Source organism: Ornithorhynchus anatinus, chromosome 7 (assembly GCF_004115215.2).
Source record: "Ornithorhynchus anatinus isolate Pmale09 chromosome 7, mOrnAna1.pri.v4, whole genome shotgun sequence".
Taxonomy (NCBI): Eukaryota; Metazoa; Chordata; class Mammalia; order Monotremata; family Ornithorhynchidae; genus Ornithorhynchus; species Ornithorhynchus anatinus.
This window is the reverse complement of record NC_041734.1, coordinates 41,248,116-41,275,779: the sequence shown is the minus strand read 5'-3', so window position 1 is coordinate 41,275,779 and position 27,664 is coordinate 41,248,116. Positions and strand designations below refer to the sequence as shown.

The 27,664-nt window shown below is 44.7% G+C and overlaps 1 protein-coding gene across 2 annotated transcripts in view; it reads right to left on the bottom strand.

Moving 5' to 3' along the window:
- Positions 1–27,664, bottom strand: part of ITGB2 (integrin subunit beta 2) — a 69,284-nt gene that overhangs the window by 7,320 nt on the left and 34,300 nt on the right. For both annotated transcript variants that reach the window (XM_029069108.2, XM_029069109.2), the window contains exons 3-14: positions 27,311–27,399; positions 25,707–25,890; positions 22,804–22,974; positions 18,214–18,455; positions 16,271–16,426; positions 13,968–14,063; positions 8,703–8,792; positions 7,766–7,906; positions 6,534–6,721; positions 5,481–5,725; positions 3,263–3,482; positions 637–839 (exon numbers count right to left, since the gene is read on the bottom strand). In XM_029069108.2, coding sequence (XP_028924941.1) covers positions 637–839; positions 3,263–3,482; positions 5,481–5,725; positions 6,534–6,721; positions 7,766–7,906; positions 8,703–8,792; positions 13,968–14,063; positions 16,271–16,426; positions 18,214–18,455; positions 22,804–22,974; positions 25,707–25,890; positions 27,311–27,399 — 2,025 coding nt within the window. The remainder of the gene's footprint in view (positions 1–636; positions 840–3,262; positions 3,483–5,480; positions 5,726–6,533; positions 6,722–7,765; positions 7,907–8,702; positions 8,793–13,967; positions 14,064–16,270; positions 16,427–18,213; positions 18,456–22,803; positions 22,975–25,706; positions 25,891–27,310; positions 27,400–27,664) is intronic.

Genomic DNA, 27,664 nt, shown 5'->3' with positions numbered 1-27,664 from the left:
TGAAAATTTACTGTGTGCAGAGCACTGTAGTAAGCCCTTGGGAAAGTCAGTGTAACAATAAATAGACACTTTCCCTCCCCCAACAGGCTTACAGTCTGGGGTGGGGGCAGGGGGGAGACAGACATTAATATACATAAATAAATTACAGATATATATATATAAGTACTGTGGGGCTGGGGCAGGTATCAAAGTCCTTGAAAGGTACAGACCCAAGTGCAGAAAGAATGCAGAAGGGAGGGTGAATAATTTTTTTCTAAAAGAGAAACCCATCTCCTGCCTGACAAAATATGAAAACATAAGGAAACTAATAATATTTTATCTACCCCAGTGCTTAGTACAGTGCCTGGCAGGTAATAAGCTATTAATAAATACTATTAAAAAATAGTGTCTCTCTAATTCCCTCCAGTCAGTGCTTCTTTACCTTAACTGTGTCCTCAGTTCTTTTCCTTGGGCAGTGGCTACCAGCTTCTCCTTCCTCTACATCTAAATCCTTCCCATTCCCACTTTAATTCTGGTGCTCAGCCCACTTGGTGGAAACTCCAGGCAGCAGGATCCTTGCAAGCATCTTGACAGAGTTTGGAAGTCCACAGGAGCGACCAGAGGAATAATGCGTCCAAGGAAATCCAAATATCTTACCTCGTTTTTCGTCTACTTGAATGTGGTATACTTCTCCATCCATTAGCTTCATGGTATAGTTCAACCAGCAGTTTTCTGAGTCTTTTTCTCTGCATGACTTGCCTTTTTGAATATTTTCAGATAAAAGTTGGATATTGGAACACGCCTTGGAGCAGTTCTTTTGAAATGGTCCTTTTTCAAATTTCAGGCATTCTGCACAAGAGCTGGAAGAAAGTATTCTGTGAGTCTGTCTGTGTGTGTTTGTGTGGTAATACAAAGCTCCAAACAGTGTTTCCTGGCACAAAACTGGGAGGCAGTTGCCCCAAGATGTGCACAATTAGGGAGAGAAGGCACTGCTGGAGAAGGGGCTCTGTAAGTAGCTGCGTGGCATAATGGATAGAAAATGGGCCTGGGAGTCCGAAGGTCATGGATTCTAATCCCTGCTCTGCCACTTTTCTGCTGTGTGACCTTGGGGAATTCACTTTTCTGTACCTCAGAGAGTCAAGAAAAGCGAAATGACTTGCCCAAGATCACCCAGGAGACCTGTGGCAGAGCAGGGATTAGAACCCAGATCCTTTGGACTTCCAGGTTCATGCTCTTTCCACTGGACTTCACTGCATATATTATCTCTAAGTGAGAATTTAAAACCATCATCTTTCTTGTTAAGATCACCGTGGGCAGGGAACATGTCTGCTTGTCTCTGTTGTATTGTGTTGGGTATTTTTGGTATCTGTGAAGCATTTACTGGGTGACAGGCACATACATACTAAGCGCTGAGATAGATTCAACATAATCAGGTTGGGAACAATCCATGTCCCACATGGGGCTCACGGTTTTAACCTCCATTTTACAGATGAGGGAACTGAGGCACAGAGAAGTTGCTTGCTCTAGATCACACAACAGACAAATGGTAGAGCTGAGATTAGGACCCAGGTGCATCTAACTCCCAGGCCTGGGCTCCATCCACCAGGCCTTGCTGCTTCTCTACTCTCCCAAGTGCTTAGTACAGTGCTCTGTGCATAATAAGCACTCAATAAATACCACTGAGTGATCAAATCTTGACTGATTTTTGAACGAAGGATGATATAGAAATACTCCAGATGTGGAGTCTATATATATAGATTACAGTCTCTATATATAGTCTATATAGTAGATACATATATATAGTATAAGCAAAGTGTTCAAATTTTCAATGTTTGGTGACTTGAGCTACATAGATTTCCCCAGACATTTCAAGATGACTCCCAGTTTTCACTGAGGTCTTGCATTTTCAGAAGTCCCTTCATCTATTTCCCGTTGTGAAAAATCTATCGAAATGTGTGCATAACATAGCTTACTTCCACATATGGGCTAAAAAAAACACTTAAAAATGCCGAATAATAATAAATAAAACCCTTTCCGGTCTGTTCCATTTTTCCAGAAGAGAACAGGCCCGTATGTTCTCAAGGCATATGTTCTCAGGACCTAACTCCTGGGTGCTGGTTCCGTATTTGGGGTGCAGTAGACTACATGAATCCCAGCTCTGCCACTTGTCAGCTGTGTGACTATGGGCAAGTCACTCAACTTCTCTGTGCCTCAGTTACCTCATCTGTAAAATGGGGATTAACTGTGAGCCTCACATGGGACAACCCGATTACCCTGTATCTACCCCAGCACTTAGAACAGTGCTCTGCACATAGTAAGCGCTTAACAAATACCAACATTATTACTATTAATATTATTACTTAGACTTTGAAGCCCATGCAGGACAGAGACTTTGTCCAACCTAATTAACTTGTATCTACCCAGCACTTAAAACAGTGTTGGACACAGAGTAAGCGCTTAGCAAATACCATAAAAAATGGGCAGGATGTATTCTGGTGCTGTAGAGGCAGTCACTGGTTCCAGCTTAGGTTCCTCATCTGTAGCTTCAGGATTTTGCCTCTTTTTTTGTCACTACTGATGCTCGAGGTGTTTGGCTGTGGGTTGTAATGTATGAAAATGAACTCTAGAAATTAGACATTCCTTTAAGTATCTGCTTTCCAGAGAGGCGCACAAGTACCTAGTGGAATAGTGCTCAATTTCTTTCTTTTCTTTTCTTGTCCTTTTTCCCTTTCTCTCTCTCCGTCCTCTTCCTTATTCCCCCTGTTTCCACCTCTCTCTCTCTCTCTGCATATATGTGCATATATGTATTTTTTATACACATACACTGTAGATACCAATGTACTATAGACACGTCTGTCTACCCAGCAATGTGTTGGTAAAATAATTACTAGAGCTAATGTGTACCTTGAGGAAAGCCCCGATTCAAAATATATATTCCATGGGCTCCTAATCCTTCTGGAAAGTCCAAAATCCCTGAAGAAGAGATCAGAAATAATAGCCGAGGCCACAGCACCAGAAGGAAACCTCTGTGAGGTATTAAGCATCTGTTTGGTTGACCCAGAATAAAGTCTGACTTTCTATGGGTGGATGTAGGCTCTTGAGCGATTTGTTAATCTCTTTCAAATGTGTCCTTCTGTCTCTCAATTTTCTTGCCTCTATATTCGGTCTTTCTAAACTCTCGTTAGAACGATGCGGAAGAAAGGGAAGTTAAGCTGGCTGAGCATTACCTCAGGCAATTCTCAGTGTTTCTGACCTAATGTCAAGGTTTTTCATTCATACTTACATGTATTTGGCACAAGGGGAAGGACATCCGTGGCATTCTTCGCAAAATGGCGCCCTATAACCCGGATTACAATTGCAGATATTACATATGCATTTGCCCCGGCCACTGCACTCGCTTCCTCTACTATTCAGACAGCCTTCTATCGATTTCTTGCAATGGCAAGCACTCCCTTCATAGTCTGGATTGCATTTGCATTGTCCACAGTCACAGCGTCCTCTTTCTGGAAAGAAAAAAGATTCTTTTACAACCAGTCGGCATTAAATGGGTCTGTTGAGTCCTTAAAAAGAGCCTAGAACCGGGGTCTAGTCCAGCGATGTGGAACAGTGGAAGTCGAGGAGGAAGGAGCTGAGGCAAAAGCAGGAATCAGAGTAGGGATGGCACGATTGTGTTAGCAGCAGCAGAAGAGAAAATGTGATCTAGTGGAAAAAGCACAGTCCTGAGAGTCAGAGGACTTGGGTTCTGAGCCCTGTGGAGCCCCATGTGGGACATAGACTGAGACCAACCTGATTTTCTTGTTTCTACCCCCGTGCTTGGCATACAGTATGCCCTTTAACAAATACCATAAAAAAAAGAAGATGGCCAGAGAAAGCTGGTGCAAGAAAACTGGGGAGAGGAGAGGCAGAGTGAGCATGCCTGATATGCTTAAGATCGTGAAAATTAAGCCTGTAGAACCCTCTCCTATGAATCGACACCTTACTGTGGCAGGAGAGTTTGCATACGCTGACAAATCTTAGCGTTATGCCAGTACAGTGCTCTGCACACAGTAAACGCTCCGTAAATACGATTGGATATAGGGCTTCCGGAATGGAAAGGTCTAAGCCGAAACGTCGAAGTTGATTCACCTGTGCTAGGCAGCAGTGGCGTGGGAAAGAGTCAAAGGCGGACGATCGAGTGATCAAAACACTGATCAAAGACAACAGCAGAGACTCAGGTTTTTACTGCACGGAAGAAGGCCATGGTGAAGCGCTTCCGACTCTTTACCGAGAAAACTCTATGGTTACACGTCCCAGAACGGCTTTATGACAGAAGATGGGATGTTCTGAAGAGGATTTGTCCATGAAGCCACCCTGGGTCGGAAACGACTCGACGGCATTTGAAGAACAGAGTCCTAAATGACTCGTTTGCTTCCTTAGCCTTGAGGTCACCAGTGGTAATCTGGTCTGAATGGATTTGTCCCCCAAACCAGAGTCTCCACTGATTATACAGTTGGTCTGGTCACTCTCTTCCGCGTCTCCCTGATTTGCTCCCTTTATTCATCCCAACTCCCAGTCCCACAGCACTTATGAACATATCTGTAATTTATCTATTTCTATTAATGTCTGTCTCCCCCTCTAGACTCTAAGCCCGCTGTGGGCAGGGAATGTGTCTGTTTATTGTACTCTCCCAAGTGCTTAGTCCAGAGAAGAAGCATGGCTTAGTAGAGAAGCAGCGTGGCTTAGTGGAAAGAACCCAGTCTGGGAAGTCAGGGATCTTGGGTTCCAATCCCGGCTCCGCCACTTGTCAGCTGTTTGATTTTGGGCAAGTCACTTCACTTCTCTATGCCTCAGTTAACTCATCTAGAAAACGAGGATTAATGATAATAATAATTATGGTATTTGTTAAGCGCTTACTATGCGCAGATCACTGTTCTAAGCGCTGGGGTAGATACAGGATTATCAGATTGTCCCGCGTGGAGCTCACATTTTTTAATCCCCATTTTTTACAGATGAGGTAACTGAGGCACAGAGGAGTTAAGTGACCTGCCCAAGGTCACATAGCAGACAAGTGGCGGAGCCGGGATTAGAACCCACGCCTCTGACCCCCAAGCCCGTGCTCTTTCCACTAAGCCACGCTGCTTATCCAAGACTGTGAGCCCCATGTGGGACAACTTGATAGCCTTGTATCTCCCCCAGCACTTAGAACAGTGCTTGGCACATAGTAAGCGCTTAACAGATACCATCAATATTATTATTACAGTGCTCTGAATACATTAAGCACTCAATACAATTGAATAAAATGCATTTTAGGTCAGTTAAATTCGGGCCATCTAACGGCCCCGCCAAGGATGATATCCCAAACCCCAAGACACGGGAACACCCGGAGGAGGACCCAAGCAGTTAGTACAGTGCTCTGCACACAGTAAGCGCTCACCAACACCACTGATTGATTGATCGACCCATCGACCTCCACTTTGCCAGCCTCCCACTTCTGCAACCCTTACTGTAAGATGGCTTCCTACCTTCTCCCCCGCAGACCTTCATGTCATAACGTTCGCAGTTGACGTTGTCACACTCGCAAAAAGTTCCATAGATCTGCTTGTTGGGGGTGTCACTGGTGTGGCAGATGCACTGCCCACAGACACAGTCTCCAAGTCCCGAGCAGGTGACCGAGTTGTTGTCCTTCTTGCAGCTCACTTCCAGGTCCTGGCTGCTCTTGCCCTTGGTTTCACACTCGCAGTTTTTTCCAACAAAGCCTGGATCACATCTGGAAGGAGAGGCAGAGTCGAGATTATTGTTATCAAATGCCGTCGGGTCGTTTCCAATTCATACCGACTCTATGGATATAGTTTCTCCAGAACGTCCGGTCCTCTGCCATAATCCGTAAGCTTGCCAACGGTCCTTCCGTTATCGTCGTTACGGTTTCTATCTGGCTAGCTGCCCGTCTGCCTCTTCCGCATTTTCCCTGGATTTCTCCTAGCATTAGTGTCTTCTCCAGGGAATCAGTCCTCCGGATGATGTGTCCAAAATATGCTAATCTAAGTCGAGTCATTTGGCCTTCCAAAGACCACACTGGCTTAATTTGCTCCAAAATCCATTTGTTGGTTTTTCGGGTAGTCCATGTCATTTGAAAAAGCCTTCTCCAACATCACATTTCAAAAAAAATCGAAAGGAGAACAAACAAAATTAATGCGAATGTAGTCACAGTTAGGGCCAGGGGAGGGATTCTTGTATATCCTAGGGCCTTGCCCTTGGAGAAAGAGTAGAGTCACTCTAATGCGGCTCAACTACTATCCACTTCCACAGGATCGTTTCAATCTAAATCGCTCTTAAATCTACTGTTATTTTCTGACATGGTCCAGAAAGAATAATCCCCTCAGACTTCAGTTGGGCTTTGGAGATTTGATTTTTCCATTGGAATTCTGGTCAAAAAGGAATATTTCCCCTGGAAAAATCTTCTCGACAATATCTCGGGCCCTAGAGGTGCAGCTCTAGAGAATGAATTCTGCACAGGAGTGGTCGAATTGTCACCGGCAGTCCTGGGACCTCTCCCCTCTCTCCTAACGCACGGTTACCTGCAGATCCCACACTCTACGTTGCCTTTGTTGTTGCAGTGCTTCCTGTCGCTTTTCGATTCATCACATGGACAGGTGCACTGGGACTCTACTTTCACCGTCAAGGTGTCGGTGAAGCCCAGCGGTCGGATGACGAAAGACTGATTTTTGACGCACTCTGTGGCTACGACCTTCACTTGGAATGTAATCTGTAAAGGAATGTGGTCAGCGGAGATTGAAACAGAGACACATCATGTTACTGACAAAACCTAGAAAGACTAATCCAAATCACAGGTAGAAGTGATCGCAGGTAGAAGTGACTTGAATTTAGGACTGCTTTCACACATATTACCCTCTCCCTACCCACGAAAACTATTTTATAGGGTTTAAGAACCCCATGTGGGACAGGGACTGTGTCCACCCCGATTTGCTTATATCCACCCCAGTGCTTAGTACAGTGCCTGGCACCCATTAAGTGCTTAACAATTACCACAATGATTATTATTATTAGTACTATAATTCATTCATTTAATAGTATTTATTGAGTTCTTACTATGTGCAGAGCACTGTACTAAGCGCTGGGAATGTACAAATCAGTAACAGATACAGTCCCTGCCCTTTGACGGGCTTACAGTCTAATCTACTATAATATATATATATAATTATAATATATACATAATAATAATACTCTATTAGTACTATTATTAGTACTAGTACTAATTATTATTAGTATTAGTATTAGTATTAGTATTATTAGTATTAGTACTAGTACTAATAATAATAATCTGCACTGAGTTTTAAATTTATAAAAGAGCCATACCCATTTGTGCCAGTGTGATTAGGTTTTTAAACTGGCTGATGGATTATTTTTGGTGTTTACTGAGAACTCTAGAAGGGAAAGAGTGTGATCTAGTGGATAGACCACAGGCCTGGGAGTCAGAAGAGCTTAAGTCCTAATCCCAGCTCCACAACTTGTCTGTTGTGTGACCTAGGGCAAGTCACTTTACTTCTCTGTGCCTCAGTTACCTCATCTGTAAAACGGGGATAAGGACTGTGAGCCACATGTGGGACAGGGACTGTGTCAACCTGATTAGCTTGTTATTTACCGAAGTGCTCAGTAAAGTGCCCGGCACATAGAAAAAACACACAAATACTATAAAGAATAAAAGTTTAAGATAATGCCTGGACTCTTGGTCCTTTAGAGAATGGTGCTAAAACATTATTTTAAAAAAAGAAAGCTAGCGTGTCCTTACCTCTTCATTGATTTTGACATTGTCACAATCTCCTTTAGGTTGATCCCTTTTCATATCGCTGTTTTTGCAGAAGGAGTCATAGGTGACTTTCAGTGTGTCTGGAAGGGTGCTGTGATCCAGAAAGACTCGAGAGGATAATCTCTGAAGGCAGATGATTAGGGTCATCATCATTTTCTCACTCTTCTAGATCCTGTTACTCACAAGTCCCAGAGGGATCACCTCCCCTTCTGCTAAAAGCCCTCCTACAAGTCCAGTGGCCACAAGGACAGTCCGACCCCTAAGCCCTCATCCCCCTAGGGAGCACAACTCCACTTCACCTTTCAGCCCTCCGTCAGTCTTCCATATTTGGTCTAACCAGACTCCTGCAGCCAAGATCGAGCTATCATGGTTATCATTTTAATCATCATTATTAGTGCCGATAACTCAAGCAGGCTCCCTGACCCCTCTAGATTATATGCTCGTTGTGGGCCGGGAATATGTCTGTTATATTGTTATATTATACTCTCCCGAACACTTAGTACAGTGCTCTGTGCCCAGTAAGCGCTGAATAAATACGAGTGACTGGCTGACTCAGAGTCTAAAAATGATGGGGATGGAAGGGCAGATTGGCAACAGATGCACAAGAAAGAAATAAGGCCTCTGCCCACTTTACCTCTCAATGTCCTCGCAGGAGCTTGAGTTCAAGAGGGCAGTTTGCACAGGAGCTAAGTAGTTTTTATTTCCAATTCCCGTGCCTGTCTGGGTACTTGTAATTCGATTTTTAAGATGAAATAGAATTGTTTCTCTACAGGAAGGAGAGTTAACCTGACCCAAACATTTTAGCATTCATTCTGGCAATATGTAAGACCTCTCAGGTTTATCTTCTGATTCCTCCGCCTCATGAGGTAGTGTCAGTAAGATGCAGACAGCAGAGTCAGAATTTGGATGTAAGACTTACGTTGTATGCATCTTTAATGAGTTGGACCACATTGCTGGAATCATCTGACAGTTCCCCGACAGCAGATTTTGGAATGATTTCTGTGAGCTTCTGTCAATGAAGAAAAGGGAATAATAGTATTGTTGAATAACCATCTAAGCACAGCTTGTCCCCATTTTTTTGGCCCTCTCTCTTGGCCATATTAATAATAATAATTACGGTATTTGTTAAGCGCTATGTGCCAGGCCCTGTAAGAATAATAATGTTGGTATTTGTTAAGCGCTTATTATGTGCAGAGCACTGTTCTAAACGCTGAGGGAGATACAGGGTCATCAGGTTGTCCCACGTGAAGCTCACAGTTAATCCCCATTTTACAGATGAGGTCACTGAGGCCCAGAGAAGTTAAGTGACTTACCCACAGTCACACAGCTGACAAGTGGCAGAGCTGGGAGTCGAACCCATGACTTCTGACTCCGAAGCCCAAGCTCTTTCCACTGAGCCATGCTGCTGCTGTACTTAGCACTGGGGTGGATACATGTAAATTATGCCAATAGAGTCCCTGTCCTACCTGGGGCTCACAGTCTCAATCTCCATTTTACAGATGAGGTAACTGAGGTACAGAGAAGGAAAGCGATTTGCCCAAGGTCACACAGCAGAGCAGAGCCCGAATTAGAACCCAGATCCTTCTGACTCCCAGGCCCGTGCTCTGTCCACTACCAAGGGGAGGGCCATGAGAAAAAGACTCCTTCTTATCTAGCGTGGTAGTGAGGACTGTAGAATTTGATGACCCGCTTTCAAACCAGATTTGAACTCAGTTTACCCCATATCTATTTAATGCTATTGAAATTCAGATGATTTAGAGTTGCTCTCACGTGACCCCTGAAGTACAGAACCGGGACTCACTCTATAATTAGATTGTCCTCTTCCAAGTGCTTAGTACAGTGCTTTGCACTCAGTAAGTGCTCAAAAAGTGCAAGTGATTGATTACCCAGTGAAAGCAGTCTAGATGACCTATTCTATTGGAAGAACTCTTACCTAAAGTCTGAATTGCTTAGAATAAAAATGACCGAGGGCCAGCATTCAGAGAGCTTGTGTCAAAAGCATCATCTTTTTTTTTAAATGTTATTTGTTAACCGCTTAGGTTGTGTCAAACACTGTTCTAAACCCTGGGGTTGATACAAGTTAATTAGGTTGGATACAGTTCCTGCCTGCATGGGGCTCACAGTCTAAGTAATAATAATAATTATGGTGTTTGTTAAGTGCTTACTATGTGCCAAACACTCTTCCAAGTGCTGGGGTAGATACAAGGTAATCGGGTTGTCCTACGAGGGGCTCACCTCTTCTGTAAAATCCCCATTTTACAGAAGAGGTAACTGAGTCACAGAGAAGTTAAGTGACTTGCCCAAAGTCACACAGCTGATCAGTGGCGGAGTCGGAGTTAGAACCCCTGACTTCTGACTCCCACGCCCGTGTTCTTCTCCACTAAGCCACGCTGCTTCTCAGTAGGAGGGAGAACAGGAGAATTGAGGCACAGAGTAATAATAATGTTGGTATTTGTTAAGCGCTTACTATGTGCCGAGCACTGTTCTAAGCGCTGGGGTAGACATAGGGGAATCAGGTTGTCCCACGTGGGGCTCACAGTCTTAATCCCCATTTTACAGATGAGGTCACTGAGGCACCGAGAAGTTAAGTGACTTGCCCAAAGTCACACAGCTGACAAGTGGCCGAACCGGGATTCGAACCCATGACCTCTGACTCCAAAGCCCGTGCTCTTCCCACTGAGCCACGCTGCTTTTTTAAGTGACTAGTACAGGGTCACACAGCAAGCGATTGGCAGAGCCAGGATTAGAACCGAGGTCTTCTGACTCTTAGGCCCAAGTTCTTTCCACTAGGCCGTCGTCCTTCTCATAGTAGAAATGTTGCTAGGCTCCTTAACTAGATTTCATTGCTTGGGAAATCTACTATGTAAGCTTTCTGTGGGCAGGGATGGTGTCTAACAAGTCTATTGCATTGTATTTTTCCCAAGTACTTCATACAGTGCTCTGCCCACAAGAAGTGCTCAATAAATATCATTGGTGGAAAGTTCATTTGCTCGATAGGTTAGACTACGTAGGCCTCTCTGGGCCTCAGCTTCTTCCTTTTTCACATGAATAAATCCAATACCAGCTTCCCTTGGAGACTTTGGGGAAGAGCGAGTTGTTTATTGAAGAACTTGGCACCCCCGATTTAAGGTTTTTATATCATCGGTGGTATTTCTTGAACATTTGCTTTGTGCAGAACTCTGTACTGAGCACTTGGGAGAGTACACTACCTCAGAATTGGCAGACACATTCCCTTCCCACAGTGAGTTTACCATCTAGAGGGGGGACAGACATTACTAGGAATAATTTATAATTTGAAGATATGTACAAAAGTGCTAAGGGGGTGAGGGTGGGGCAAATATAAGATAAGGCTGCAGATTCAAGTGAACAGACGACGTGAAAGGGAGAGGGAGCCGGGGAAAAGAAGGCTTAATCGGGGATTGCCTTTCGTAAGTAAGGCAGACTAAGTTAGATCGTAGTCTTAAAACTGCTCTCCTAGAAAGCTCCACTAAAAATATGGGGCACATTTACTTGTTTTCATTTTGAAATGCTCGCAATTTTCACGCTTCCCGTCATAGCACGGCTGCTAGGCAGTAGAGGGCACTGTGGGGATGTAATGAATCAAGTCTAAACAATACAGAAAAAAAGGAAATTTTTACTCTAGATTGCCTGTTTTTAATTCTTTTGAGGAAGATTTTGATAATGGTGGTGATATGCCATCCACTAACTTAATAAAACCTTAAAACTTTGCTCTCTTTTGGCTACCAGAGAAAGGTTTTTTTTTATTACTATTGTTTCATTTACTCTGAACAGGGCCTGATCTGATTGTGGAGAAGGAAGTTGTCTGGGGAAAGAGTATTAACTCTCGCAAGCCATTAGAGGCAATTTAACAAATTTTTGTACCTCTTTTAGCACTCTCAGTAGAACCTCAGTAACCAGAAAGACTCAATACCCGTCAAAGCAACAAGTTATTCACTTCTCAATACTGGAATCGGTTCTGCCATTTAGAGCTAGTTACGGTGTTATTTGGACTCCACAGTCTCTGAAGAAAATCCAGTCCCCATGAGCATCAACCATTCTCAGGATAAATATTCAAAAGAATAGCAAAGGGAAACATCAAAATTCATGCCGGATAATTTGCTTTTTCATGTTGGGGTTGATGCCCTTGTCAGAAGGCCAGGAATAAAACGTCCACGGGCAAAATTAAATTTAAGTTCTTACAGATGAGTGGAGCTGTTGTATATTACTATCCATTCACTAGCGATCCAAACTACAGTGATATTCCCAGGACATGATAGTTTAGTAAAAAAAACTATACAATAAAAGTTAAGTTCCCCAAATTATGCACATTTATTATAAAGATGTTGTTCCTGTTGGTGAGAGGTGGGGGAAGGGGAGTATTCGGTCAGTCAGTCGTTTTTATAGAGTGCTTACTCTGTGCAAAGTCCTGCACTAAGATCTTGGGAGAGTAATTTGGGGAAGCGGCATGGCCTAGTGGGAAGAGCCTGGGCCTGAGAGTCATAGAACCTGGGTTCTAATCATGATTCCGCCACTCGTCTGCTGTGTGACCTTGAGCAAGTCACTTCACTTCTCTGGGCCTCAGTTTCCTCCTCTGTAAAATGAGGATTAAGACTGTGAGCCTCACGTGGGACAAGGACTGTGTCCAACTGGACTGTGTCCAACTTGATTATCTTGTATCTACCCCAGCACTTAGTACTGTGCCTGGCACGTTGTAAGCACTTAATAAATACGACATTTCTCATTATTATTACACTACAGTAGAGTTGGTAGACAGGTCCCCTGGCCACAGTGAACTTGCAGTCTGGAGGGGATGACCAGCATCTCTCGCGAAACCATGAGGAGGAGCGTGTTGCCCTGCCCGAGACCACCCGAGGCAGCGGAGGGAAGCAGCATGGCCCAGTGGATAGAGCCCGGGCCTAGGAGTCAGAAGGTCATGGGTTCTAATCCCAGCTCCACCACTTGTCTGCTTCCACCACTTGTCTGCTGTGTGGCCTGGGGCAAGTCACTTCACTTCTCTGTGCCTCAGTTGCCTCAACTGTAAAATGAGTATCGAGATTGTGAACTTCATGTGGGACAGGTACCGTGTCCAACCCTATTTGCTTGTATCCACCCCAGCGCTTAGTACAGTGCCTGACACATAGTAAGTGCTTAACAATACCGCAGGTATTTTTATTACTATCCTTCACTGGAGCAACGGGAAGTCAGTGGGAGTGGGGGCTCCCCCATCCCACCAACATCACAGGTCCGTTCGTTGGCAGGTTGATGGTGGGTTCCAAAGTGAGAGGCGGTGGTAGGCCACCGCCACCTTCAGCACTTATGTACATATCCCTAATTTATTCATATTAATTTCGGCCTCCTCCTTCTAAACTGTGAGGTCCTTGTGGGCAGGAAATCAACTCTGTTGCACTGTACTCTCCCAAGAGCTTAGTACAGTGCTCTGCACACAGTAAGCACTCATTAAATTGACTGAAAATCTTATGGCCATGTGATACACCGGTGCCTATTTTTCTTCTTCTTGATATAATGAGGTTCCACAGTAGGCTGTATTGTTCTATTTAGCTTCCATTCGTGAGAAAACAAACTGTCAGAGAATCAAAATTAACTTGCATTTCTGGTCCCCTGCCTCAAAACCTTACTGAAGACACAGCTTCTCCAAGAGGCCTTCCCTGATTGAGCCTTCATTTCCTCTTCTCCCCCTCCCTTCTTTAACACCCTTATCCCTGGATTTGCGCCCTTTTTCACCCCTTCCTCAGCCCCACAGCACTTATGTACTTATCCATAATTTATTTATTCTTATTAATGTCTGTCCCCCTTCTCTAGACTGTAAATTCCTTGCGGGTGGGTAATGTGACTACCAACTCTGCTATATTGTACTCTCCCAAGAGCTAAGTACAACACACTACACATAGTAAGCGTTCAATAAATATGACTGATTGATTGATTCATAGGTGGGACTGAATTTACATATTCTTTGAAGCTTCACCCATCTAGTTTAGGGTTACAGCCCCGAGGAACGCATATAGGCTGGTTAAGCAGCATATGTTGCTATCTGAACCTAGGGTTTGAAGAAAAGAGCCCCGCAGGCCTTCAATCTTTGTTCAACTGAGTTGTGAAAAGTGGGATGCAATTTATGTCAGTAAGCGCTCAGTAAATACAACTGAATAAGTGTTCAAACTCTACTTACCTCATATATTTTAACCATTTTTTTGGTAACAGCAAAAATAGGCTGGATATTATTTTCCGCCAGCTTCTGTGCCAGTTGGCCAACCGATGGATAGTCCTGTACAAACGGAAAGAGCCATAATCAATCAGCTTTTGGTTTTAGACTCGGCCCCGGCCTGCTCCCGGATGACCGCAATTAAACCCCAAACCCCAAATAGGGTGATGATGCGGATACCTTCAGAAATTTCACCGGGGTAAGCTAGCAGTTCCTGTGATTTTGGCCCGGGGTGCCCAGGAAAGGAAGAGCAGAAACTCAAAAAGAGCCTTGGTTCGGTAGTAATTAGTCTGTTTGAACTGAGGCTTCCCTAGAGATGAACTAAATAGACAATGCAATGAACTATTTACACAAGGGGTGTCTAGTTGGAAGTTGCTCCACTTCTTCCTTTCAAGTTCTGTTTTTACCCAGACTGATGGCTCTGAATAAGAAAACGCTGGAAAAACTCTGCAGCGACCTGCCTGGAAACCAGATAAAAACACCTCTGTCCAAACAAAAAGTCTTGGAGCAGAGCCAGCTGAAGGGGGATATGGTGTCTGTTGGTGATGATGATGATGATGATGATACTTGTAAAGCACTTATTTTATGCCTCGCACAGTTCTTAGTGCTGGAGTAGATACAAGATAATCAGGTTGGACACAGTCCTTGGACTCATAGTCTAAGTGGGAAGAAGTAGAAGTTTGTCCCTATTGTACAGATAGGGTAACTGAGGCCCAGAGAGGTTTAGTGACTTACCCAAAGTCACCCAGCGGCATGGCTTTTAGTGGTTAGAACATGGGCCTTGGAGTCAAAAGGACCTGGGTTCTAATCCCGGCTCTGCCACGTATCTGCCATGTGACCTTGGGCAAGTCATTTTACTTCTCTGGGCCTCAGGTACCTCATCTGTAAAATGGGGATTAAGATTGTGAGCCCCAGGTGGGACAGGGACTGAATTCAACCCAATTAACCTTCTATCTACCCCAGTGCTTAAGACTGTGCCTAGCACATAGTAAGCACTTTACAAATAACACAGTCGTTATTATTATTACAGCTGACATGTGGTGGAGCGGGGATTAGAACCCAGGTCCTCTGACTCCCAGGCTTATGCTCTTTCCACTAGGCCACGCTGTTTGTCTGGAGCTTAACAAATACCACTGTTATGATTATTATTATTATTCTTATTATTATAGTAATTGTCACCCTGTGGTTTAGAATGGTGTTGTGGACATTTGAAAGAAGAGTCCAACACTATGCTTTCTATCTCCCCTTTCACCATATTCTGGCCTCTTGTTCATGCGCCTTAGCCCTACTTATGGGCTAGGAAGTAGAAAGGAGAATTAATGCCAAGAGGAGGAGCACTATGGCCTAGTAGAAAGAGCATGGGCCTGGATTCTAATTTTGTCTCTGCCACTTTTTTTTATGGTATTTGGTAAGTGCTTACTGTGTTCTAGGCACTGTACTAAACTTTGGGGAAGATAAAGATTGTATTTGGTCCATATCTAACATGCGACTCACAGTCTTAATCTCTAAGTGATGATGTAACTGGGACCCAGAGAAGTTAAGTGACTTTCCCAAGGTCACACAGCAGACAAGTGGCAGAGGCAGGATTAGAACCCAGGATCACCTGATTCCCAGGGCCGTGATCTATCCACCAGGCCATGCTGTTTCCCTTTGCCTGCTATGTGTTCTCGGGAGAGTCACTGAACTTCTCTGTGCCTCAATTTCTTCATGGGAAAAATGGGTATTCAATACTTGATTTCCCACCTACTTAGACAGTGAGCCCCAGGAGGGACAGGGACTATGACCAACCCGCGTACCTTGTATCTACCCCAGCACTCAGAACAGTGCTTGACACATTGTAAGCGCTTAACAACTACCATGAAAAAAAGAAAAGAGGAGGACTGCAGAGTCCCAAAATAATGAAAGTGGGTCCCTAGGCAGCGAATTTGCTAGAGTACTAGGTAGTCAGTCACTTGGGGATATGGGAGAACTGGACTCACAGTCAAAATCAACTGGCAGACTCTACCGTCACTCACCAAACGCCTTTCCTTGCCTCTTGGTAGCTAAATGATGAACAGCACTTCTCCCATAGAGGCTCTTTGGTTTAGAATTAAAAAAAAAAAAAGATAGTGGTTCCCCTACATTTTCCTCCTAGAGAGGTTTTTGTTGAGTACCTGAAATATGTTGCAAGGGGGAATCTAAACTTTCTTTCATGGGCCCCAAAGAGGTGTCTGGTTTTTATAGAATGAGAGGTAACCGCTGCCAAGAATCTTGCAGGCTGGGATACTTACAAATTCATTGCTGCTTTTGTAGAGGTTGTTCTCCAGATGGCACTGACCATCGTTGGGGGTCAGGATGGCTCCGAGTTTCCCATCTCCGGCAAAGTGGAAGCCGTCATCTGTGGTGTACACCAGCAAACGGGTGACGTTGCGCCAGCCAATTTCATTCTGAAACGACATTAACCAGCCAGTCAAGACTAAATTTGTGGTTTTACCACTTCCCTCCACCCCCCTAACCCAGAGAACATTTACTAAGCAGGCGGAGACCAGAGTGGTAGCTGTCTAAGAGAACAATCATCTCCTGGTTATTCTGGGAACTAGAGAAGCAGCCATGGCGAAGTGGAGAGAACATGGGACTGGAAGTCAGGAGGTCAGGGGTTCTAATCCTGGATCCCGGCTCCGTCGCTTGTCTGCTGTGTGATGTTGGGCAAGTCACTTCACTTCTCTGTGCCTCGGTTACCTCATCTGTGAAAGGGGGATCGAGACAGCGAGCCCCACATGGGACAGGAACTGGGTCTGGCCCAATTAGCTTCTATCCACCCCAGCACTTAATGCAGTGCCTGGTACACAGTAAGCGCTTACCAAATATAACTACTATTATTATCCGGTTCGCAAAATCATTTAATGATGACTGTGGGATATGCGTAGACCTGTAAAGTTCAGAACCTGTAGGCTTTATTCACCCTCTTGAGCTGGTGCTCTAAATTCACTGCCAGGGGTCAAAGCTTGGGTACACCCTAAATGGGTTAACACCGAGGAAGTTACCAGTTGCCACTACGCAAGTGACTTTATCACCATAATGAAGTGCTGGCTCTGCTAACCTTCCTCTGCCCACATCCCTTCTTCATGGAGATTCAGGCCCAGGGACCCATATATATATATATATATATATATATATATATATATATGTGTGTGTGTGTGTACACACTCAAAAGGGGTGTGATCTTTTTGTGGCCACAGTGTAGATACATATATATATATACACTGTGGCCACAAATAGATTCACACCCCTTGCATGAGTTTGTGGAGGTGGGGGGGTGTGTGTATGAGTGAGACGGAGAGAGAGATTATTTTCTCTTTGCCTCCCAAACATCTGCCATGGATCCCAGAGCCTGTTTCATATGTTTCATCCCAGAGCATGTTCCATATGCCTGTTTCCTCTGCCCTGGAAGGAAGCGATGGAGAGAAAGGGAGACGCTCAAGCTTAGTGTATCTGTCAGTTTTGTCCCCAAAGCCGAAATTTCCCCAATTTTCTTCGCAATTCCTTCCTCTTCCTTCTCACCCTTCACTTATTTCTTCAGCCGGCATCCTGGGGCCTAAGGGCCCGAGGATTCATTTTTCTATTGTTAATGAGCATAGTAGGGATCCTTAAGGAGAAGCCGAGCATCCCAGAGGCAAAGCTACCGTGCCACCGGCTCAGAAGCCCTGTCGGAGTTTGTGTGCTTCCTGCAGAACTGAAATAATAATAAGATTAATAATAATGATGGTATTTGTTAAGTACTTACTATGTGCCAGGCATTGCATTAAGCCCTGAGGTGGATACAAGCAAATTGGGTTGGACACAATCCCTGTCCCACAGGGGCTTAAGGTCTTAATTACTATTTTAGATGAGGTCACTGAGGCACAGAGAAGTGACATTCATTCATTCAGACATATTGATTAAGCGCTCACCGTGTGCACAGTACTAAATGCTTGGGAGAGTACAATATAACACTAAACGAATCCATTCCCTGCCCACCACGAGCTGACAGTCTAGAGTAGGGGAGACAGACATCAATACAAATAAATTACAGATATATACAGAAGTGCTGTGGGGCTGGGAGGGGGGAAGTGACTTGTTCAAGGTCACACAGCAGATCAGTGGCGGAGCGGGACTAGAACCCAGGTCCTTCTGACTCCCGGGCCCGTGTTCTATCCACTAGGCCATGCTGCCTCCCAACAGAAAACTGTCTTACCGCACACACTGCAACCTGCATCATCGCATCGAGTCCACCCTCGGGGGCATCCAGGTTTCCGGATATGAACTCTTTCTCGACCTCATTTTTAAACTGCTCTGAATTACCGGTGAGTTTCAGGACGTGCTTAAAGGCAAAAGGAGGCTGGCACTTGCTTTCCTTGTTTGGACATGGATTCTTCAGTTTCTCCGGGTGGGTATTGACAAAGGGGAGCACGGTCTTATCCACAAAGGCGCCAAACCCTGATGGAGAAGGAACAAAATGTGGGGAAGTCAAATGCGGGCTTTGTAGGTGCCCCTAAGGAGCTAATAGGAGCAGCATGACCTAATGGCAAGAGCACGGACTTGGGAGTCAGAGGTCGTGAGTTCTAATCCCGGTTTTGCCACTTGGCTGCTCTGTGACCTTGGGCAAGTCACTTAACTTCTCTGTGCCTCAGTGACCTCATCTGTAAAATGGGGATTGAGACTGTGAACCCCACGTGGGACAATCTGATTACCTTGTATTTACCCCAACACTTAGAACAGTGCTTGGCACATAGTAAGCGCTTAAATACCATAATTATTATCACTATTATTATCGATAGAGGGTGGCAGAAGCGGGATGGCCCATTTGTTCCATGGTTAACTACCGAACCAATAAAATTCTTTGAATATGGATAATAATAATAATAATCATTGTATTTATTAAGCGCTTACTATGTGCCAAGTACTGTTCTAAGCGTTGGGGTAGATAGAAGCTAAACAGGTTGTCCCACTCGGGGCTCACACACAAGGTGCTGTGGGGCTGAGGGTGGGATAAATCAAGTGCCCGAAGGGGACAGATCTAAATGCAAAGGAATAATAACTGGAGTATTCGCTAAGTGCTTATTGTGTGCCAGGCACAGTACTAAGAGCTGGGATGGATACAACTAAATAGGGTTGGATACAGTTCTTGTCCCCCGTGGGACTCACAGTCTCAATCCCCATTTACAGATGAGGTAACTGAGTCACAGAAAAGTGAAGTGACTCACCCACAGTCATGTAGCAGACAAGTGGTGGAGTCAGGATTAGAACCCATGACTTTGCCACTCCCGGGCCCATGCCCTAACCACTGCACCATCCAATCCAAAATACGTATCATTGCCTGGCAAGATCTGGGGATCACCCAAAAGGTTAGGGTCCTAGCAGATGCCCAGCGATACGGATATTATTTTTCTGGGACCTCTTTAAGAGCGCAGATATTATCCTTTTCTTAGACTGTGACTTTCCTCATTTTCTTGCATATAGAAATATTTCCAAAAGGGCTGAAGTAAACTTCTGAAAGACATCGGAGTTTCGATCTAAGAACTATGCAGTGTGGCAGTTTTCTTTCTACTCTTCCAAGTGCTTGGGAGAGGTTTCTGCTTGCCGTAAACGCTCAATAAGTGTCATTGGTTGACCCCAAGTCAACCAAGTAGGAAATGACCCCAAGAGGTAATAAATATGATTCAGTTCCCTGCCTCAACACAGATAAATGTCTAAATTATCCAAACTTTGAGATCATTTGTGAAAAGCTAGCTTTTCCTGGAGAGGCAGAAATCTTGCATTACCTAACTAGGGTATTTTAAAACTACTGAGAAGAAACAATAGCCTGTGATAGTGAAATATTTCTGAGTTAGAATAAAAGAAATGGAAATTGGTGAGCTACTGACTTTAGGATTCTGATTCATTTTTCGACAGAAGTGTTCAGAACATGTCACCGCTCATCCCCCCCACCCAAAAAAATCTCCAGTGGTTGCCTAACCACCTCCGTATCAAACGAAAACATCTCACCATTGACTTAAAAGCACTACATGACCCGCCCTCTCTTACCTCATCTCGCTTCTCGTGTACAACCCAGCCTGCATCCTTTGCTCCTCTGGTTCTAACCTTCTCACTGCGTCTCGATTTCTCCTGTCTTGCTGCTAACCTCTGGCCCTCATCCTGCTGCTGGTCTGGAACGCCCTCCCTCCTCAAATCCTTCTTCTGTGTCTCTCTGACTTGCTCTTCCCTCTCCTCACGGCCCCAGCAGCACATGTATATATCTGTAATTTTATTTGTGTAGATGTCAATTTATTCATGCTGATGTCTGTCTCCCCTTCTCTAGACTGTGAGCAGGCATTGCCACTTACTGTTGTATTGGACTTTCCCAAGTCCTTAGTACAGTGCTCTGCACACACTAAGCACTTTGTAAATACGAATGAACAAATGAATGAATTTTTGTTGCCACGTTTTTGAAAGGGTACGGAGTCACTGTAAAGGGGCGAGAAAAGAGCAACCAAAATAATCAAAGAACGTAAGAAATGCCATTATCGAGTTAGTCCCTGGGTCCATTAATTCTAGTATGTTGGCAACAAGATGCTTGTGGGGAACTATATGACGGTTGCCCTCCTAGATATCCATTCTGATGTTTCGGAATGGACTACTGAACATCCCTTTATTCATCCGTTCATTCAATCGTATTTATTGAGCACTTATTTCGTGCAGAGCACTGTTCTAAGCCCTTGGAAAGTACAGTACAGCAAATAAAGAGCGACATTTCCCTGCCCCCCGGGCTTACAGAAATCGGTTCGTGAATTTGACCAAAACCTCTTGAACCTGATAGATAATTTCTGCCTACACAATTCCTATGGTTATAAATTCCACACGCTTACCACCCGCTGGTCTAAAATGGAATGGAAAATAATTGTCATGTGGAAAGGTTAAATGAGTTAGAATTATTTACCACAAAGACTCACCAACACAACAAAGAATAATCACTCTGTATGCAGGATGTCAACCCCACGTCGGCCTTTCCGGACACCCTCCGACCCACACACAGACTTCATCGTAAAAAGTGGCATCTTCAAATGCAAAGGGCAACTATATAACCAGTTTTCCAAGAAAGCAAAGGAGAAATTCTCCACTAAACTTCACACTACGGAAGATCTGTTTTATGGAACTGTCCATGCCCAAAACTCTTTTCTGACAACACATTGTGTTCAATCCAGGTAGGAACAGGTTGTTGTAAAAAGTATTTCATAATTCCCTAACATCGTTCTTTCCCAACTGTTTAATGGAAAAAAAAAACACGTTCCAGGGCAACTGACTAGATGTAGTGTAGCCTGGACAAGAGGTAGCTAAGAGGTGACTTCATAATGACCTTTGAATACACCAAGAATGCGATTAAGAAAGGGATCAGTTCTCCATTTTCACAGAGGAATGAAGAGAGGAAGTATTCCTACCTTGGGGGAGAAGAGTTTAGTTAGAAATAGGGAAGAATTGCTTTACACTAAAAGCTATCAAATATTGAAACAGGGTATTGAGGGGAATTCTGGAGTCTCCATCCCTGAAGCTCTTTAAAAACAGGATTGACAATCTTCTGCCTTTGATTAGTTACAAAGTCACCTGGATGTGACGGGGACTTGTATCTCATAATGGTAGGTTTTTTTTTTAAGCCCTTACTATGTGCCAGGCACTAAGCGCTGGGGTAGATTCAAGGTAATGGGGTCGGCCTTGCCCGGATGATCTTTCAAAGTCCCTTCCAGGTCAGTCAGTCTATGAAATGGACAAAAGCAGGGGCTGTTTACTGACAGATAGGCCAGAAAAGAGTGATTTTCAGTCGGAGCCTACGGCTTTTTCGAAAAGCGGCAGTACTTACTGAGCACCTACCATGCAGAGAGCACTATACTGCCGGCTTGCTTTTGTTTTTCACAGTTACTAAAGAGAAGGAACTTTCGATTTCCATAAAGCAACAAGCTGGGCTTTTTACTGGCATTTCCCAGCTTCTCTTTTCATGATGCGTGAGTGATTGACAATGTCAGATGTATTCTTTATGCTTTTTTAAAAAAGGAATTTGTTTACATCTCTATTTCTTTCATATTTGCGATGGTGCTAGACTTTTAAAGGCAACTACAATTTTAGGGCTTACTACCAAATAAAAACTGCATGGCACAGAAATAGCGGATGCTTGATTTTGCATACTCTCTTTGTTTTATATTTGAAAATGACATTTTGGGTTATTTTTAAAGAAGATCAGATTCATCAATGCATATAAGTGAAGAGTTTAACCCAGTGCACCTTTATAGATGGTAAGCATTTTCTGGGCAGAGATTTGGCTTTCTACACCCTCTAAACCCTATAGCACAAAGTGCATGCTGTGCCAAGCATATTGGGCACTGTGTGACCTTGGGCAAGTCACTTCATTTTTCTGTGCCTCAGTTCCCTCTGCTGTAATAAAATGGGGATTAAGGGTGTGAGCCCCATGCGGGACAGAGGCTGCATCCAACCTGATTAGCTTGTCTGCCCCAGTACTTAGAACAGTGCCAAACTACACAATGGGCACGGTCAAAATTCACAAATATAGCCTGAAAGGCAATCCAAGTGACAATACGGTTGCTTCAGGCTGAATCCGGGGTCTAACGCTTAGGTTGGCCTTTATCACCCGTGGGAGAACAATCACTCTTGTGACACTCTTGTGACAATCACTCTTTCACATCCACTGGAAAAGAGGGAGGAGGAGAGAAGGGAGAGAGGACCCACCTACTCATTTAGCAGTAAGCCCGGCACTCGAGAAAAGAAAAAGATTCCATTTCGCCACAGGAACCCCACCTACCGATCTGACCCGACTCGGTGATTTCCTTCAAGGCTTTCAGCAGATCAGCTCCGAGCCGCTTCACGTTTTGCAGATCATCAGACATGGAGTAGGAAAGGTCCATCAGATAGTACAGATCTATTGGATAACCTTTGGCCCTTTTAAATGTGACATTGAATGCAGCTGCCTGACCTGCCGTCAGAAGGGAAAAAAAGAAATGGGGTGATGGAGGTTGGGGGGAGAAATTAGAGTGATGAGCATATAAAGTTTAGTGAGCAACTTAGAAATCGATAACAAGTCAGTGGTCCTTGATAAAACTGTCACCGCCCCTTCTAAGCTAGCAATGTCGGCCCATCCGGCTTCTCCATCTTCTGACGACAACTCGGAAGATTCCAACTCTCTTTCCAGACCTTTGGTTGCCCCTGAGTTATAAACAATTCCACAGGAGCAGGTACTGTGTTATAGCAACGTGGTTATGAATCATTAGACCTGCCATTTGTTTTGTTGTGGCTCCTTGAGAGCAGGAAACCCGTCTACCAACCTTGTTGTGTTGGATCTCCCAAGTGCTTACTATAAGCACTCAATAAATATCATTTATTGATGGATCGATTGTCAGTCTTGTGTTCTACCAGAAAGCAGCATGGCCTAGTGGAAATAGCCGAGGCTTGGGAGTGAGAGAGCCTGCGTTCTGATCCTGGCTCTGCCGTTTGTCCGCTGTGTGATCTTGGGCAAGTCACTTCGCTTCTCAGTGCCTCAGTTCAGCTATCTTCAAAATGGAGATTTAATACCTGTTCTCCCTCCTACTTACTCTGTGAGCCCCGTGTGGGACAAGGACTGTGCCCAACCTGAGTATCTCAATCTCCTCCAGAGCTTAGTACAGTGTCTGGCACACAGTAAGCACTTAACAAATACTATAACTATTGTTAGTATTATTATAATTATTTCTATTCAGTAGAGAACTAGTTATATCTTGAGGTCTCTCCCACCCTAGGAACCCTCCTTTCACCCAGTTAAAAGGATGTTCAGTTCCCAAGGGATCATCCGATGAGCTCTAGAAATTCAGAAAGAATCCAACCACTGCAAGAGGGCCTTAAAAGATCTGATCTCTTTGAGGACCATCCTCTCAGTTGCTTAAAAACCCTTTCTTTTCCCATCCATCTCCAAGGCACCTTCGGGTTTCTGCTATCAGCCTCCCTGTCCCCATCTTGAAATCCCCTCTCCTTCAGGACAACCAATCAATTCATCAGAAGCAGCTAGAGAAGCAGCGTGACTCAGTGGAAACAGCCCGGGCTTGGGAGTCAGGGGTCGTGGGTTCTAATCCTGGCTCTTCCACGTATCAGTTGTGACTCTGGGCAAGTCACTTAACTTTTCTATACCTCAGTTACCTCATCTGTAAAACCTGATTACCTTGTATTTATCCCAGCGCTTAGTACAATGCCTGGCATATAATAAGTGCTTACCAAATTCCATTATTATTATTGATAGTCATTACTTATTATTATTGCCATTATTTATTTAGTGCTTACTGTGCGTACCACTTGGGAGAATACAATATTCTCTGCCCACTGTATTAAGTGCTTGGAGAGTACACTAAAACAGAGTTTGGTAGACATGTTCCCTGTCCACAAGGAGCTCTAAGCACTGACACAGACCGTGAGCCCTCGCTGTGGTACGGGGACTGCTTCCAGCCTGATTCAGCTCGTACTGGGCAGGGACTGTCACCGTTTATTGTTGTATTGTACTTTCCCAAGCACTTAGTACAGTGCTCTGCACAGAGTAAGGGCTCAGTCCGTACGATTGAATGAATGAATCTACCCCAGCATTTAGAACAGTGCTCGACACATAGTAAGCGCTTCCAGATGCCATAATCATCATTATCGAGAGAGGTGAAAGCCATCTCCCCGTACCCGAAAGCATGAGACACCACAGCCCAGAAACCTCTAACTAGATATTAACCTCCACCATTAATGGCGCTTAAGACCTCACCTACCTCCCCCTCTTCCCTCTGTGCAACGCCACCACAACTGCTAAAGGTTGTATGTTTTCCCCTGGAGCATCACTTCCCCCTCCCAGGGTTACTGCCATTACATGCGTGTTCAGAACATGGAAACACACCTGTAGAACACTTTCCCTTTGGCTGTGAAATCGAAAATGACAGGACCCTCTGACATACCAGATTGATAAAGCAGGGGGTTGTAAAACAACTCTGAAGAATTAGCGCCGCTGAAACGGGGCTGAGAAAAAATACAGTCAAGAATCACTTTGCTTCTTTGATGTCTGTCCGTTTGTCTTCACAGGTGCCTGGTGCTCACCCCAGACGCTAACCACCCGTGAATTTTACACTTAGCAGCTGGAGGAGGCCTCGGAAACCCTAAAGACGTACTCAACGGCTTTCAGATTTGTCCCCACAAAATAGATTGCAGTCTTGATTTTCCCAGCTTAAAGGTCATGGGCCTGTCGAGGGGGAATGTGGCTTTTTCCTTGGGAAGGGGCCTGGCGGGATCAGGAAGTTTGTTGCTTTTGGTACTCTCCCAGGAGTTTAGGGCAGTGGTCTGCACATAATAAGCACTCAATAAATACCATTGATTGATCGATTAGTCATCTGACTCTCTGGCCAGGCAGGTCCCTCGATGAGGGCTGGACTGGCTCCAGAAGCATTTCTGGGAAACTCCAGTGTGGATGTCCAAGAGGCTTCTCTCCTGGTTGCCAACTGGCTCCAAACAGCATCTTGTTTCTCCGAACAAGTTAAAAGCTGCTCAGAAACACAAGCAACCCAGTGACCCACCGGCCTAATGCCCCGGTATTCTCTAGGTAGCCGAGGTGTCCAGTCTGCCCATTCCTCAGTCCACCCAGCAAAGAATTTGGCGTTCCTTGGAGGAAGTGCTTGAAAGGCAGAAAGGTCCTGTTATTCTTTCCAACTCTACCTGGTCGCAACTGGAGCCTCATTTTTTGCGGAGTCAGTTGCTTCTGATTGTTGAGCATCTCTCTCTCCTCGGGAATGGCAACGCTGTTCGGGTTCATGATGTTACCTTCCTCACATCCTCTCAGGATGAGCTGCTCTTTGGTGTCGCAGCGAATTGAGTCTGGCTCTCCTCTTTTGGTAAAATTCTGGGGTGTGACATCAAGGAGGGAAGAGAGGAATACAGAGATCACATTACAGGACAGATTGTAAGTTCCAGAGTGGGTAGGGATCACCCCACTCTTACACTCTCCCTAGGGCTTAGTATGGTGCTTGGCACCCAGAGCATCGATTGGGCTCAAAAATACCGTCGATAGAGCGTGCCTGAATGTTTTAGAGCACCTCTTGGCTCAGTTTTTATGGCCAAGAAAGCTGGATGAAGTAGAGGCAGTGTTGGGATTTGGAGTTCAGAAGTGCAAGAAAAGGCGATGAGAATCCGTTTAGCCCTCTCAACCTACTGAAACGTATTTATAGACCTTTAGTGGCAGTCATCTACCCTCTCCTGATTGGGCTGTTCAAACCTGTTTTCAAAAGGCTTCCAGCCACCAGAGCTTTTGCTTTCCTCCCCGTGCAGCTCTTGCTATCAGACCAGAGAGCTAGAAGCAGGAGGTGGCAGGGAGAGGGCATAGTTTGCCGGGAGGGAGGGGAAAACAGACCATCCCTTCTCCACCTGGGGACCTTGATTCCAAGAGGATCCTTTCTTAAAAATTATCTCTATCTCCTGTCCTTAAAAATGATCCTTCTCTCCTGACCTGACAAAGTCCGTTTGGGGCAAAGCCTGTCGTTTATATAGGGGAAGGGCTCTATGGGCGTGCTTTAGATTTGGGTTTGATTTCCTCACCACTGAGATCTATATCTCTAGAGTTTTTGCACTTTATACTACTCTAGAAATGAACAAGAAAATGGTCTTCTAGAATGCGACTAGCTGTGGGAAAATCATTCATGCTTTTGCATGCTACTTCTTTTAGTTTCGATTAGGGGAGCAAAACGGACCTAGTCGCTATTTGCCCACCGGAAGACTTTTTTCATGGCTTTGTTAACATCCTCCTTTCATTGATCTCCACTTGAAACCATCGATCGTGCCTGAAATTCCCAATTATTCCATTTCCTGCTTTGGCTTTGGATCCTTAGGACTGAGGCTTGTCCGGTTCACACGTCCACCACCCTAGTGGGGAAACTATTTCCCAATCATCCGAGCATGAGGCATCCACGCTAACGTCAGCTTTTCGGGCGGGGATCACGCTTGATACTTGGGAAGTGGTCTGTGGGTCCGTGGCCCCCACGGGTCTTAGGTGGAAGGAACTAGGCCAAAGTTGTGTCCAGTCCTTTGGCTAATGTAACCTGAGTATCCGCAGAGGGCAATCGTTAGGTTGCTGGGGTCTTGAATGAATGATTGGAGGTGAAAAGGCACAGACTGTCTTTTTATGCGCAACTGCTCTCCAAATGGGGTTAAAGGGGGAAAAGAAACATTGAGAAAGGAAAAATGAGAGAAAAGGAGGTCATGAACCCAGGAAGGAATCACAGTTTCAAAAAATACCAAAACACAAAGAAAAATAAAGTCCATCATACCGGTTTCTTACACCAGGCACAGCCGGGCCCTGACTGGATGCAATCTTGGCAGCTGTTGACTTTATACTTGGTGCATTCTTGGGAAAGAACTGAAAGAAACGAGAGGAAGTGCAAACTGAGACTGCTGTGAACACTACTACTACTAATGATAACTGTGGTATTTGTTAAGCGCTTACTATGTGTCAAGCACTGTACTAAGCACTGGGGGAGATACAAAGTAATCAGGTTGGACACAGTCCCTGTCTCTCATGGTGCTCACCATCTTAATCCCCATTTTTACAGAGGAGGTAACCGAGGCACAGAAAAGTGAAGTGACTTGCCCCAGGTTACGCAGCAGACAGGTGGCCCAACTGG